Source organism: Rutilus rutilus (genome assembly GCF_951802725.1).
Source record: "Rutilus rutilus genome assembly, chromosome: 10".
NCBI lineage: Eukaryota > Metazoa > Chordata > Actinopteri > Cypriniformes > Leuciscidae > Rutilus > Rutilus rutilus.
Window position 1 is genome coordinate 43,422,179 of NC_140215.1, and position 13,953 is coordinate 43,436,131.

Consider the following 13,953-nt stretch of genomic DNA (forward strand, 5'->3'; position numbering starts at 1 on the left):
TGGTTTCTATGGAAATGTTCAGTGACATCAGAGCACATGTTGGACATGGAGGCAATTTAAATTTTCATCAAGAACAAAGGAAAGAAAATCAAGGTAAATATTGCCTGATCAGTTAATATATTTATTCTACGTCATTTCCAAACATGCTGTACCTTCAAGGGTTTCTTTAAAAAGTTACACATTTTAAGTTAAATAAGAGTCATTTCCAGCACACTGCCCTCTGTGGTGGAAATGACAGCATGTGGTGGAAATTACATTTATGGTTATAAAGTACAATTGATTGATTATATTATAATGTATTACAATACTTTTTATATTTATATTTATATTATGATATTATGTATATATATCCCCCTCCTCCTTGAGCTGCCACCTTATTGTGGCGGAGGGGTTTGAGTACCCGAATGATCCTAGGAGCTATGTTGTCCGGGGCTAAATGCCCCTGGGAGGAGTTCGGTGAGGCCATGGAGAAGGACTATCGGCTGGCCTCGAAGAGATTCTGGCAAACCGTCCGGTGCCTCAGGAGGGGGAAGCAGTGCCCTACCAACGCTTTCTACAGTAGAGGTGGGCAGCTGTTGACCTCGACTGGGGATGTCGTCGGACGGTGGAAGGAATACTTTGAGGATCTCCTCAATCCCGCCGTCACGTCTTCCATTGAGGAAGCAGAGGCTGAGGGCTCGGAGGCGGACTCGTCCATCACCCGGGCTGAAGTCACAGAGGGAGTCAAGAAGCTCCTCGGATGGCAAGGCACCGGGGGTTGATGAGATCCGCCCTGAGTACCTCAAGTCTCTGGATGTTGTGGGGCTGTCTTGGCTGACACGCCTCTGCAGCATCGTGTGCCGGTCGGGGACAGTGCCTTTGGACTGGCAGACCGGGGTGGTGGTCCCTCTTTTTAAGAAGGGGGATCGGAGAGTGTGCTCCAACTATCCAGCCTCCCTGGGAAAGTATGCCAGGGTACTGGAGAGGAGAATCCGGCCGATAGTAGAACCTCGGATTCAGGAGGAACAGTGCGGTTTCCGTCCCGGCCGTGGAACACTGGACCAGCTCTATACCCTCTACAGGGTGCTGGAGGGTTCATGGGAGTTTGCCCAACCAGTCCACATGTGCTTTGTGGATTTGGAGAAGGCATTCGACTGTGTCCCTCGCGGCGGCCTGTGGAAGGTGCTCTGGGAGTATGGGGTCCGGGGCCCTTTGCTAAGGGCTGTCCGGCCCCGGTGGCTGGGCGATCCCTTAGAGATAGGATGAGGACACTCGGGAGCAGCTCGGAGTAGAGCCGCTGCTCCTCCACATCGAGAGGGGTCAGCTGAGGTGGCTCGGGCATCTGTTCCAGGTGACTCCTTGACACCTTCCCGGCAAGGTGTTCCGGGCATGTCCCACCGGGAGGAGACCCCGGGGAAGACCTAGGACACGCTGGAGGGATTATGTCTCCTGGCTGGCCTGCGAACGCATCGGTAATCCCCCGGAAGAGCTGGAGGAAGTGTCTGGGGAGAGGGAAGTTGGGCGTCTCTGCTTAGACTGCTGTCCCCGCGACCCGGACCTGGATTAGCGGAAGATGGATGGATGGATTATGATACTATTTTTATTGCTAAATTATATTACTTTAATATTAATTGATTTCATTTGTATCTATTTTTATTTAAGTATGCACTGTAACCGTTCATCTGTGAGACAAATCAGTTTTATACATCAAACTCAGCAGTACACTAAAATCTGGTGGTTATGTTTAATGACTTTGTGAATTGAGTTTAATGAGTGTGATGAGTTTAAATTTCTAATTTTTATTTTTCTAATAAATATCTATACTGTTTTTATACATTCACATTAATTCATTGTCATTTCCACCACCACCCTGTCATTTCCATCACCACACACATTTTAAAAAAATATTTTAAAAGATCTCATCACACATTAAAAATGTATCCACAATTTATGAGATCATGCTCTACTTAATATAAAAATTCAAGTTATGTATTTTGTAATAAGCTCTTGCCCAGACCAATATAAAATGTCAGAGTGTGACAGATGTACAGTTCAGCATTTTGTCCTTAGGGCAGTTAATTTATCTCATTGACAAATGTATAATTATTGTACATTGTGGAAAAACCCTGATTACAAAAACGATCTTAGACAATTCTTGAGTGGCATAAGTTATTCTATTTTTAAATAACAGTATATTGAGCTGTGGTGGAAATGACATTTGTTCATTGCAGGTCGGATTTTTTATTTTTTATATTAACAATTTCTCTTGTAATCTAAGTTTGTCCTCTAACAGCTAGACCTTAAAACTAGACAAATTATTAAACTTATGAGACTGTGTTACGTGACTTTTGAACAAGTTTTTTTTTATTCAACTTCACGAGGCCCTAGTTGAAGAAACGCCCTATATATAGGCTATATAATATAATATCGCATATTTAAAAAAAACTTTTTTTAATATAAAATCTATATTAATTTGCAACAGTTAGGTTAAAGGCAATATAAAGAAATTCCTGTCGTAAGGACAGCTGATGGACACCGTGCTGCGTTTTCATCGGAACATTCCCAGGTGAAGATAATGAGGAATCACGTTGTCTTTCATCGCTGCCTTCGCCAAGTGCGTTTCGAACGGCTATACATGTCATGCTCACTACAAAGTGCCCACTCCAAGGACTCCCTTGGAAAGGAGGAGGGCATAGGGATTATCACTTCCGCTTGGAATTTTCCCTAAGTTGTGCCATTGCGCAATAGTGTGTCAATCATCACAGACGCTGCTCCGTGTTTTAATGTTACTCAGCTAAAACAGCGACGGAGAAGGAGAGAGTGTGACAGCAGACATGAAGAGGAATAAAGCGGAGGTGGAGAGATACATTTCTGTAGTTCAAAGCGCCTCTCCCTCTCAGATAGCGGTAAGTGATGACGATGTCAGGAATAAGACGACGATGTCTTCAGTGTTATCTCGTATGAACTTTCCTTTAGTAGGTCATTGTTTCAAAGTCACTCAGCTTCGCTTTTCTCTTTTCCACGCAAATGTTGTCAGAAACGCCTCAGTGAAGTGGCTTTCAGAGAGCTGTTGTCTTCGGTTCTGTTTACAGTACACCTGTTCACTTCATGCGTTTTTTGCTGATTTATCAAAAATATTTTATTTACACTTGGTCACATTTAAATGTGTCTCCGCAAAATGGATATAAATCCGACCTTCAATTCCTGCGCTTTAGGATATGCAGATTTAATGGAGTTCACCGAAAGAAACAAATAAGAGCTGGAATGTATTTTTCAACAGCTAATTTAAAAATCAAAAACTGTAATAGGAGAGAGCGGCAACAGCACTGCTTAAATCATTTAGTTTCTTTACTTTTAATGATGATGATTGTGTATTGAACAACTGCGACTTATTGTAACTTACTTTCACTTTCATTTGCGAGTTCGCTTAAGAAACCTACGGGTAACACACGACGTAACAGTTACGTAATGTATTCGTACTTTTTGGTCATATCATGACTTTGCGAATATTATTATTATTATTATTTTTAATGAATTACAATAATAACAAAACATTTTATATACAAGAGTACACATAACCATACATGTCAGGGGTAGAGAATAAATAAGAGGGGAGAAAAAAAGAAATAGATTTTTTGTTTTTTTTTACAAAAAAAGCTTGTAGGCCTACTTGTCAAACAGCTGTGTAGTTTTCATAGCTTTCAGGTTTTTACTTTTGGATATAGTTTCTAAATATATCTTAACATCAATTTTAAAATGTTCAAAATTTGGTATCTTTCCATTCCATTTGACCTTATGAATATAGTAACGGGAAATTATTACAATTAAATCAAATATAAACAAAAGATTTTTATCACCCTCAAATGAAAAACATTTTAACATAACATCAATTTCTTCAAAGTTAACAAGAATCATAACTTTACTTTGCAAGTAATTACTAAGTTCTTTCCAAAACATTTGGGTCTTGGGACACTCCCAAAATAAATGCTTAATAGTCTCAGGGGTAATTTTACAAAAAATTGTATTTGTATTTGTAAAATTTTACTTTGTTTGTAATGCAATACTTATGAGGTGTCATCCAAACTTTGCCCCACTCAATATGTTTCTTAAATAAAGAATTCCAGTGAGTAGTAACTGCAAGTAAACATTTAGATTGAAGAAGGGACCGCAAAAAAATATTATTACATCCAGAACTTGTGAAATCCTTACCCTGCAACTTAATACAAGAGGTAAATTCTTCTACTGTTGTTTGTAGATAACAATTATTATGACCTTCTAATAATCTCAAAATGTCCTTGGGAATTGCATGTAAAACCAAAAAATATTGGACAGGATCAACTGAAAAGTTATAAATATGAACAAACTCATTATAATTGTATAAAACACCATCATTTTTGATCAACTGCTTAACCCAAATAATTCCCTTTTCAAACCAATTTTCAAAAAAATATTGATTTGTTTCTAACCCTTATACATCTGTTGTTCCATATGGTACATTTATGGGGGGGGGGGGGGGGGGGGATTATGACTATACATAAGAGTCCATGAAAGTAATGCTTGTTTGTGGAAACTTGCAAGTTTAATGGGTATTTTGTTAACATCATAATCACATTTTAGTATAAATTCTATACCACCTACTTTTTGAAAGATAAAATTAGGTACCGTATACCATATACTTTTGCTTATATTTTAAATAATTTTGAAGCCATTTTATTTTAAATATCATATTAGAGGTCTTAAAATCCAAAACATTCAATCCTCATGACTTTGCGAATTGACAACCTAACTACGACGTCGCATGACCGTAATTTCATTACCATTAAATAACCAACTCTCAATGTCGCCTCCAGAGGTGGACAGTAATAAAGTAGACTACATTTACTGTACTGGGTAGACGGAGTACAGTTGAGACACTTTTTGCGTGTTGATTTTTCACACAAAAATAGATACTGAAAAGAAGTGAATTTCCACAGGACATTTCATTAGCTTGTAGACTAAGATATTATCAATCAATAATACCCACAAGTAGTTTATATTTTCCACAATTAGCTCATAAAAATAAGGTGCTTTTTGTCTCAGCTGTACCCATATGTGGTTTCATAACATTTTTGTTAATTCATCCATTTATATTCATTCATTTTATTTAAATTAGCACTGGTTAAAATTTATAAAGCAGAAACAAGATATGAAACTATTTATTAATAATACACAGTTTAAATATCACAAATATCAAATTTCATTTTCATTTGCGTCCTTGTAGTATCCTCATAAAAGGAAGATGGACAGCGAGGTTTATCAGATAGCTTTACTTCACACTGGCATGACTGAGCAAACACAGAGCATAACAGGCTGACAGACTCTTCTTCAGCTAGCTCTACACATCCCGTTTTAACTGCTGAACTGCTATTGCCACCTAGGGGACAATTCTAATATGACAGAGACAACCTTCCCCATATACCACATTCTTCCCCCCTTAAGCTCTTACAACATACACTTCTTGTGAAAAACATACTTTTTTATTTTATTTATTTTTTACGTGTGTGTGTGTGTTTAAATACATTTGTTTAGCTGGCCACTGTAGGTGTCTGTTTGTTTATTGTAAAACCACTCCAAACAACAATACACAAAGAGTGTGAAAATATGTTGAAATAAATGAATTATTTCATAATAAACCTGGGCCGTTCACACAAAGCGCGCTTCTTCATTGAAATGCGCTACTATTCCATTGTTTTTCTATGAAAATACTAGTCTGATGTGCAAACCTGTTCCGCTTGCTACTGCTAAGTCACATACAATAATCCATGTCCTCATAAACCACGAGTACCGGTAAACACACACAAATGTTGTAAAACCCGCGCATGACATGGTGTTCTAAAAACACTGCGCTCAAGTTAAAATCATTTCTACTTTTAAAAAACTCTCGAGACCTTGTGTTTTTCCCCCATTTCACTGCCCGTCTCACGTTTTTTTCCGGAAAGACTCGGTACAGCCTATCTTTCTTTTATAAATATAATAAAACTAAAACTATTTTTTGGAGATATGAAGGATGCAATCTCTATAGGTACTCAAGATTAATATGAGATTGACTGAAACTGAGTGTTTCACCCCCCCTTTAACTAATGCCTGTCTACTGGTTCCTTCCCTAACAGTCTTAAAGTTGCTGAGGTGACGCCATATCTTAAAAAAAACTAATTTGGATCCTTCCTCTCTCTCTAAATTCCGTCCTATTTCTAATTTACCTTTTATTTCGAAGATCCTTGAGAGAGTTGCACTGACTCAATTACAATCATACTTGTCTGTAAATTCTCTCCACGAAACGTTTCAATCTGGTTTTAAAGCTTTACACAGTACTGAATCTGCCCTTTTAAGAGTTTCAAGCGATATTTTCACAGAAACTGATTCTGGGAAATCAATGGCTTTAGTTTTATTAGATTTGAGTGCTGCATTTGATTTAGTCGTCCTGCTGAGACGTCTGGAGATATCCGTGGGCTTTCGATTATGCGTGTTTAGATGTAGGTTGGATGTCCAGATATCGGACATGTATCTGATTTAAAAACACATTTGGAAGTTGCTCAGATCAAATGTGGAAAAAAACCCGGATCTCGTGCGTATATTTGCGTTCACACGTGTGCAACAAATTCCGATCTGTGTCAGATGCGAGTAAAAAATCTGATTTTTAGTGCCAGTGTAAACACAGCCTTAGAGTTTTTACTGATGTGGTTTGAGTGAATCCTTCTCGAATGTGTTTCAGAGGGCATTTACACCTGATCTTTTCACGATCGGATTGCTATCAGATCACAGACAACTCATGGTGTGACCAGGTGTAACAGGCCCTTTCACTCGGTGTTTGTTCTGTCCTGTACTTTATCCTGTCCTGAAGAGAAACTCTCTTTTACTGCTTTAGCTGAAGTTGATCTTTAACTAGAACAAAACGTTTAATCCTTGCCTGTTCTAGCTCATCATATTCTGAACCATGTTTAAAACTTTATTACTAGCACGTGTTTATTATTTCAGATCAATCTCTTGTTCCTCGCTTTGGATAAAAGTGTCTGCTAAGTTAATAAATGTACTGTAGATGTCTACTTGTTCACTGTAAACCCATATAATTGAGCAGAACTCAACATTTAAGGTAATAAGTTACATCAATTATCAAGTTTATAAACTTAGATTATTTTCAGATTTAGATTTTGTTAATTGCACGATTTGAAGTGTTTAATAAGATCATAACTCGTACAGTTTTGGAGCGCGTCTCTAATAAATGGAGAAATGATGAATGTTGATGAACTGATTGATTGTGTTATTGTAATGTCCTCTCTCTGAACACTTACGGATGATGTACCTGTAGGGCTGGGGAAAAATAATAGATTTCTCAACATGGTATTAATCAGTGCATGCTGATGAATAGTTGTCTTAATCTGCGTACCCTAGTTTTGCACTGATGTAAAAAGACTGACTGTGACACGAGACCTCATGTTGGTAAAATGTTTTCATTGGAGGTCTACCAATAGTGGATTTTACCGATACCGATAACTGGGTTGGACCGTACATGCCAATAATGATTAATCAACCGATAGTTTTTTTTTAAAGATACTGGATAAAAAAACTAACATTACACTCCACAGTAAACAGTGCTGAACTTTATTACAAAAAAAACATAAAAAATATTGCTGAATCATGAAAATGTGCTACATGAAATCAATATATAAATATATTAATTATATATTAATAAATATGAATATTACTAAATATTACTAATTTATATGAATAAATATTGAAGTAAATAAAATATATTAAAATAAACTAAAAGGTTTCTAGCAATATATGCGCTTATAAGACCTGGGGCCTGTACCATGAAGCCGGATTAGGTGGCTAGCCAGCTATGTTTCAGTTTAGTTTCCACCAACCCTGGGTTTTAGGTACTATGAAAGTAGCTCGGCTTTAATCGGTGTTCGTCGCCATGGTATCTTACGCTGCACGGCTAACCTGCTCCAGGGCTGGTTATGTTCTGGATTCAAGATCTCAGACTGAAGTTAGACCAATCAGCTGTGAGCAAAGAAACATATAGGTGACGTAACTTATTCCCAGTGACGTAACTTATTCCCAGTGTCTGTTCTGTTGGACATCTCAGCGCAAATTGTTTGACGAGCACTTCGTAGAGAAAGAGTTTTTAGCCAGACAAAATCCCAATTGCCTTTCCTGATAGTTTTTTTTCTTTCCGCGGAAGGAATGTCTTATCTTTGCGAACTTCTTGAGCCGCACATAAAGAATTTAACACGTCGAATTCATGCACTTACTGTACCGCAAATGGTATTGCGTTGCGTTTTTTTCCAAGTGATAGCCTACTTGCACGGTGATGGTGGGTGACACACAGAAGCTATAGGGAAAACACGGTTTGTCGAACGCAAGGGTCCTCGCTCTGCAGGAGTGCATTAATAGTTTCATAGTGTTCCCCGGACATTTATCGACCATGTCCATAAAAGAGGGCTTTCATAAAATTGCCAGTAAGAGATATTGATAGGGTAACATCACATGAACACCTTTTTTTTTTTTTTTTTAAGCAAATTTCACAAATGTACTATACAATATAATACATGTTAAGAATTATTTTAAATCTTTTTTATTATTATTCTGTTAATCTTATGATAGGATTCCCAAGAGTTATTGCAACATGTATGCAGTCTATTGCTCCAATCCCCACTGCTCTAGGGGAACATGAGGCAGATTATGTTCACAGCCTTAATGTTCAGGTAGAGATGATGTGAATATGTGAGATGATTATTTTCTGTGAGATGAATCTTTAAATTAATAGTAACATTAACATATATAACAATGATCTACTAAACATTTCATCTGCAGACGACTAGTGGTCACATGAACGTATGATCACGTTAAGTTTGGATGCCAAATGGCCTGGCTCCAGTGCTTGTCTCACAAATTTTCCGTGAGTCTGTGTTGTATCAGCGCTTTGAGGAAAGCAAGTTAAATTTGGTACAGTGCAAAACACTGTTAATTTGAACGGAGCTAGAAAAACCTACACAATATCCCCCTATCATGACCCTCAGACAGGGCCACAGCACCGCTTCAGTGTGGCCCTCAGTAAAACTAGAGTGAAGATCGAGATGACCTTTGGCCTCCTAAAGGCACGTTTCAACTGTGTTCAGCCCTTAAGAGTCACCAGAGCGGGCATCACAGATAGTGGCTGCATGTGCCATTCTGCACAATATAGCCACCAGTAAAAAGGAGCGAGAAACACCACAAAACCAGCTTCTCCCCCCCCGATGAAACTGACCCGATCACACTTGACCACTCAGCTGATGCAGATGTAGATGCAATCACCATACAATATTACACTTAATAAAAGCACATTGAAACTGCAGATAGGTCTCACACTGTTTTATTGGTTTTGTGGGATGGGAGGGAGAAAGAGAGCAAGAGAAAGTTGCATTAATAAATATTCATACTAAAGTGTTACTTGGTTAAATAAGTTCACATACTGAGATCAGTTTAATCCAGCTGTTTGATCTCCAGTTTTTTTTTTTTTTGGACGCTCCTCAGCTCACAGTCCAGCTCCTTTAGTGTGCAGTCTAGTTCCAGACTCCTTTAGTGAGCAGTCTAGTTCAAGTCTCCTTTAGTGTGCGGTCTAGTTCAAGTCTCCTTTAGTGTGCAGTCTAGTTCAAGACTCCCGGTCTAGTTCCAGACTCCTTCAGTGTGCGGTCTAGTTCCAGACTCCTTTAGTGAGCAGTCTAGTTCAAGTCTCCTTTAGTGTGCGGTCTAGTTCAAGACTCCTTTAGTGTGCAGTCTAGTTCCAGACTCCTTTAGTGAGCAGTCTAGTTCAAGTCTCCTTTAGTGTGCGGTCTAGTTCAAGTCTCCTTTAGTGTGCAGTCTAGTTCAAGACTCCCGGTCTAGTTCCAGACTCCTTCAGTGTGCGGTCTAGTTCCAGACTCCTTTAGTGAGCAGTCTAGTTCAAGTCTCCTTTAGTGTGCGGTCTAGTTCAAGTCTCCTTTAGTGTGCAGTCTAGTTCAAGACTCCTTTAGTGTGCAGTCTAGTTCCAGACTCCTTTAGTGTGCAGTCTAGTTCCAGACTCCTTTAGTGTGCAGTCTAGTTCCAGACTCCTTTAGTGTGCGGTCTAGTTCCAGACTCCTTTAGTGTGCAGTCTAGTTCTAGACTCCTTTAGTGAGCAGTCTAGTTCCAGACTCCTTTAGTGTGCGGTCTAGTTCTAGACTCCTTTAGTGTGCGGTCTAGTTCTAGACTCCCAGACTCCTTTAGTGTGCGGTCTAGTTCAAGACTCCTTCAGTGTGCAGTCTAGTTCCAGACTCCTTTAGTGTGCGGTCTAGTTCTAGACTCCTTTAGTGTGCAGTCTAGTTCCAGACTCCTTTAGTGTGCAGTCTAGTTCCAGACTCCTTTAGTGTGCGGTCTAGTTCCAGACTCCTTTAGTGTGCGGTCTAGTTCCAGACTCCTTTAGTGTGCGGTCTAGTTCTAGACTCCTTTAGTGTGCAGTCTAGTTCCAGACTCCTTTAGTGTGCAGTCTAGTTCCAGACTCCTTTAGTGTGCGGTCTAGTTCCAGACTCCTTTAGTGTGCGGTCTAGTTCCAGACTCCTTTAGTGTGCGGTCTAGTTCCAGACTCCTTTAGTGTGCGGTCTAGTTCTAGACTCCTTTAGTGTGCGGTCTAGTTCTAGACTCCCAGACTCCTTTAGTGTGCGGTCTAGTTCTAGACTCCTTCAGTGTGCAGTCTAGTTCCAGACTCCTTTAGTGTGCGGTCTAGTTCCAGACTCCTTTAGTGTGCGGTCTAGTTCAAGACTCCTTTAGTGTGCAGTCTAGTTCCAGACTCCTTTAGTGTGCAGTCTAGTTCCAGACTCCTTTAGTGTGCAGTCTAGTTCCAGACTCCTTTAGTGTGCGGTCTAGTTCTAGACTCCTTTAGTGTGCAGTCTAGTTCCAGACTCCTTTAGTGTGCAGTCTAGTTCCAGACTCCTTTAGTGTGCGGTCTAGTTCTAGACTCCTTTAGTGTGCGGTCTACTTCCAGACTCCTTTAGTGTGCGGTCTAGTTCCAGACTCCTTTAGTGTGCAGTCTAGTTCCAGACTCCTTAAGTGTGCGGTCTAGTTCTAGACTCCTTTAGTGTGCGGTCTAGTTCTAGACTCCCAGACTCCTTTAGTGTGCGGTCTAGTTCAAGACTCCTTTAGTGTGCAGTCTAGTTCCAGACTCCTTTAGTGTGCGGTCTAGTTCTAGACTCCTTTAGTGTGCAGTCTAGTTCCAGACTCCTTTAGTGTGCTGTCTAGTTCAAGACTCCTTTAGTGTGCGGTCTAGTTCAAGACTCCTTTAGTGTGCGGTCTAGTTCCAGACTCCTTTAGTGTGCGGTCTAGTTCTAGACTCCTTTAGTGTGCGGTCTAGTTCTAGACTCCTTTAGTGTGCGGTCTAGTTCTAGACTCCCAGACTCCTTTAGTGTGCGGTCTAGTTCAAGACTCCTTCAGTGTGCAGTCTAGTTCCAGACTCCTTTAGTGTGCAGTCTAGTTCCAGACTCCTTTAGTGTGCGGTCTAGTTCCAGACTCCTTTAGTGTGCGGTCTAGTTCTAGACTCCTTTAGTGTGCGGTCTAGTTCTAGACTCCTTTAGTGTGCGGTCTAGTTCTAGACTCCTTTAGTGTGCGGTCTAGTTCTAGACTCCCAGACTCCTTTAGTGTGCGGTCTAGTTCTAGACTCCTTCAGTGTGCAGTCTAGTTCCAGACTCCTTTAGTGTGCGGTCTAGTTCCAGACTCCTTTAGTGTGCGGTCTAGTTCAAGACTCCTTTAGTGTGCAGTCTAGTTCCAGACTCCTTTAGTGTGCAGTCTAGTTCCAGACTCCTTTAGTGTGCAGTCTAGTTCCAGACTCCTTTAGTGTGCAGTCTAGTTCTAGACTCCTTTAGTGTGCAGTCTAGTTCCAGACTCCTTTAGTGTGCGGTCTAGTTCCAGACTCCTTTAGTGTGCGGTCTAGTTCTAGACTCCTTTAGTGTGCGGTCTAGTTCCAGACTCCTTTAGTGTGCGGTCTAGTTCCAGACTCCTTTAGTGTGCAGTCTAGTTCCAGACTCCTTAAGTGTGCGGTCTAGTTCTAGACTCCTTTAGTGTGCGGTCTAGTTCTAGACTCCCAGACTCCTTTAGTGTGCGGTCTAGTTCTAGACTCCTTTAGTGTGCAGTCTAGTTCCAGACTCCTTTAGTGTGCGGTCTAGTTCAAGACTCCTTTAGTGTGCGGTCTAGTTCAAGACTCCTTTAGTGTGCGGTCTAGTTCCAGACTCCTTTAGTGTGCGGTCTAGTTCTAGACTCCTTTAGTGTGCGGTCTAGTTCTAGACTCCTTTAGTGTGCGGTCTAGTTCTAGACTCCCAGACTCCTTTAGTGTGCGGTCTAGTTCAAGACTCCTTCAGTGTGCGGTCTAGTTCCAGACTCCTTTAGTGTGCGGTCTAGTTCCAGACTCCTTTAGTGTGCGGTCTAGTTCAAGACTCCTTTAGTGTGCGGTCTAGTTCCAGACTCCTTTAGTGTGCGGTCTAGTTCCAGACTCCTTTAGTGTGCGGTCTAGTTCTAGACTCCTTTAGTGTGCAGTCTAGTTCCAGACTCCTTTAGTGTGCAGTCTAGTTCCAGACTCCTTTAGTGTGCAGTCTAGTTCCAGACTCCTTTAGTGTGCGGTCTAGTTCTAGACTCCTTTAGTGTGCGGTCTAGTTCGAGACTCCTTTAGTGTGCAGTCTAGTTCCAGACTCCTTTAGTGTGCGGTCTAGTTCCAGACTCCTTTAGTGTGCGGTCTAGTTCTAGACTCCTTTAGTGTGCGGTCTAGTTCTAGACTCCCAGACTCCTTTAGTGTGCGGTCTAGTTCAAGACTCCTTCAGTGTGCAGTCTAGTTCCAGACTCCTTTAGTGTGCGGTCTAGTTCCAGACTCCTTTAGTGTACGGTCTAGTTCAAGACTCCTTTAGTGTGCGGTCTAGTTCCAGACTCCTTTAGTGTGCGGTCTAGTTCCAGACTCCTTTAGTGTGCGGTCTAGGTCCAGACTCCTTTAGTGTGCGGTCTAGTTCTAGACTCCTTTAGTGTGCAGTCTAGTTCCAGACTCCTTTAGTGTGCAGTCTAGTTCCAGACTCCTTTAGTGTGCAGTCTAGTTCCAGACTCCTTTAGTGTGCAGTCTAGTTCCAGACTCCTTTAGTGTGCGGTCTAGTTCTAGACTCCTTTAGTGTGCGGTCTAGTTCGAGACTCCTTTAGTGTGCAGTCTAGTTCCAGACTCCTTTAGTGTACGGTCTAGTTCCAGACTCCTTTAGTGTGCGGTCTAGTTCTAGACTCCCAGACTCCTTTAGTGTGCGGTCTAGTTCAAGACTCCTTCAGTGTGCAGTCTAGTTCCAGACTCCTTTAGTGTGCGGTCTAGTTCCAGACTCCTTTAGTGTACGGTCTAGTTCAAGACTCCTTTAGTGTGCAGTCTAGTTCCAGACTCCTTTAGTGTGCAGTCTAGTTCCAGACTCCTTTAGTGTGCAGTCTAGTTCCAGACTCCTTTAGTGTGCAGTCTAGTTCCAGACTCCTTTAGTGTGCAGTCTAGTTCCAGACTCCTTTAGTGTGCGGTCTAGTTCTAGACTCCTTTAGTGTGCGGTCTAGTTCGAGACTCCTTTAGTGTGCAGTCTAGTTCCAGACTCCTTTAGTGTACGGTCTAGTTCCAGACTCCTTTAGTGTGCGGTCTAGTTCTAGACTCCCAGACTCCTTTAGTGTGCGGTCTAGTTCAAGACTCCTTCAGTGTGCAGTCTAGTTCCAGACTCCTTTAGTGTGCGGTCTAGTTCCAGACTCCTTTAGTGTACGGTCTAGTTCAAGACTCCTTTAGTGTGCAGTCTAGTTCCAGACTCCTTTAGTGTGCAGTCTAGTTCCAGACTCCTTTAGTGTGCGGTCTAGTTCCAGACTCCTTTAGTGTGCAGTCTAGTTCCAGACTCCTTTAGTGTGCAGTCTAGTTCCAGACTCCTTTAGTGTGCGGTCTAGTTCCAGACTCCT

General features: G+C 41.1%; 1 protein-coding gene across 4 annotated transcripts in view; it reads left to right on the forward strand.

Annotated features, from left to right (window-relative positions):
• The first annotated feature begins 2,689 nt into the window (after window positions 1-2,689).
• Window positions 2,690-13,953, forward strand: part of LOC311298388 (RANBP2-like and GRIP domain-containing protein 5/6) — a 103,111-nt gene continuing 91,847 nt past the window's right edge. For all 4 annotated transcript variants that reach the window (XM_084421243.1, XM_084421244.1, XM_084421245.1 and 1 more), the window contains exon 1: window positions 2,690-2,885. In XM_084421243.1, the coding sequence (XP_084277369.1) occupies window positions 2,814-2,885 (72 nt within the window). In that variant the 5' untranslated portion in view covers window positions 2,690-2,813. The remainder of the gene's footprint in view (window positions 2,886-13,953) is intronic.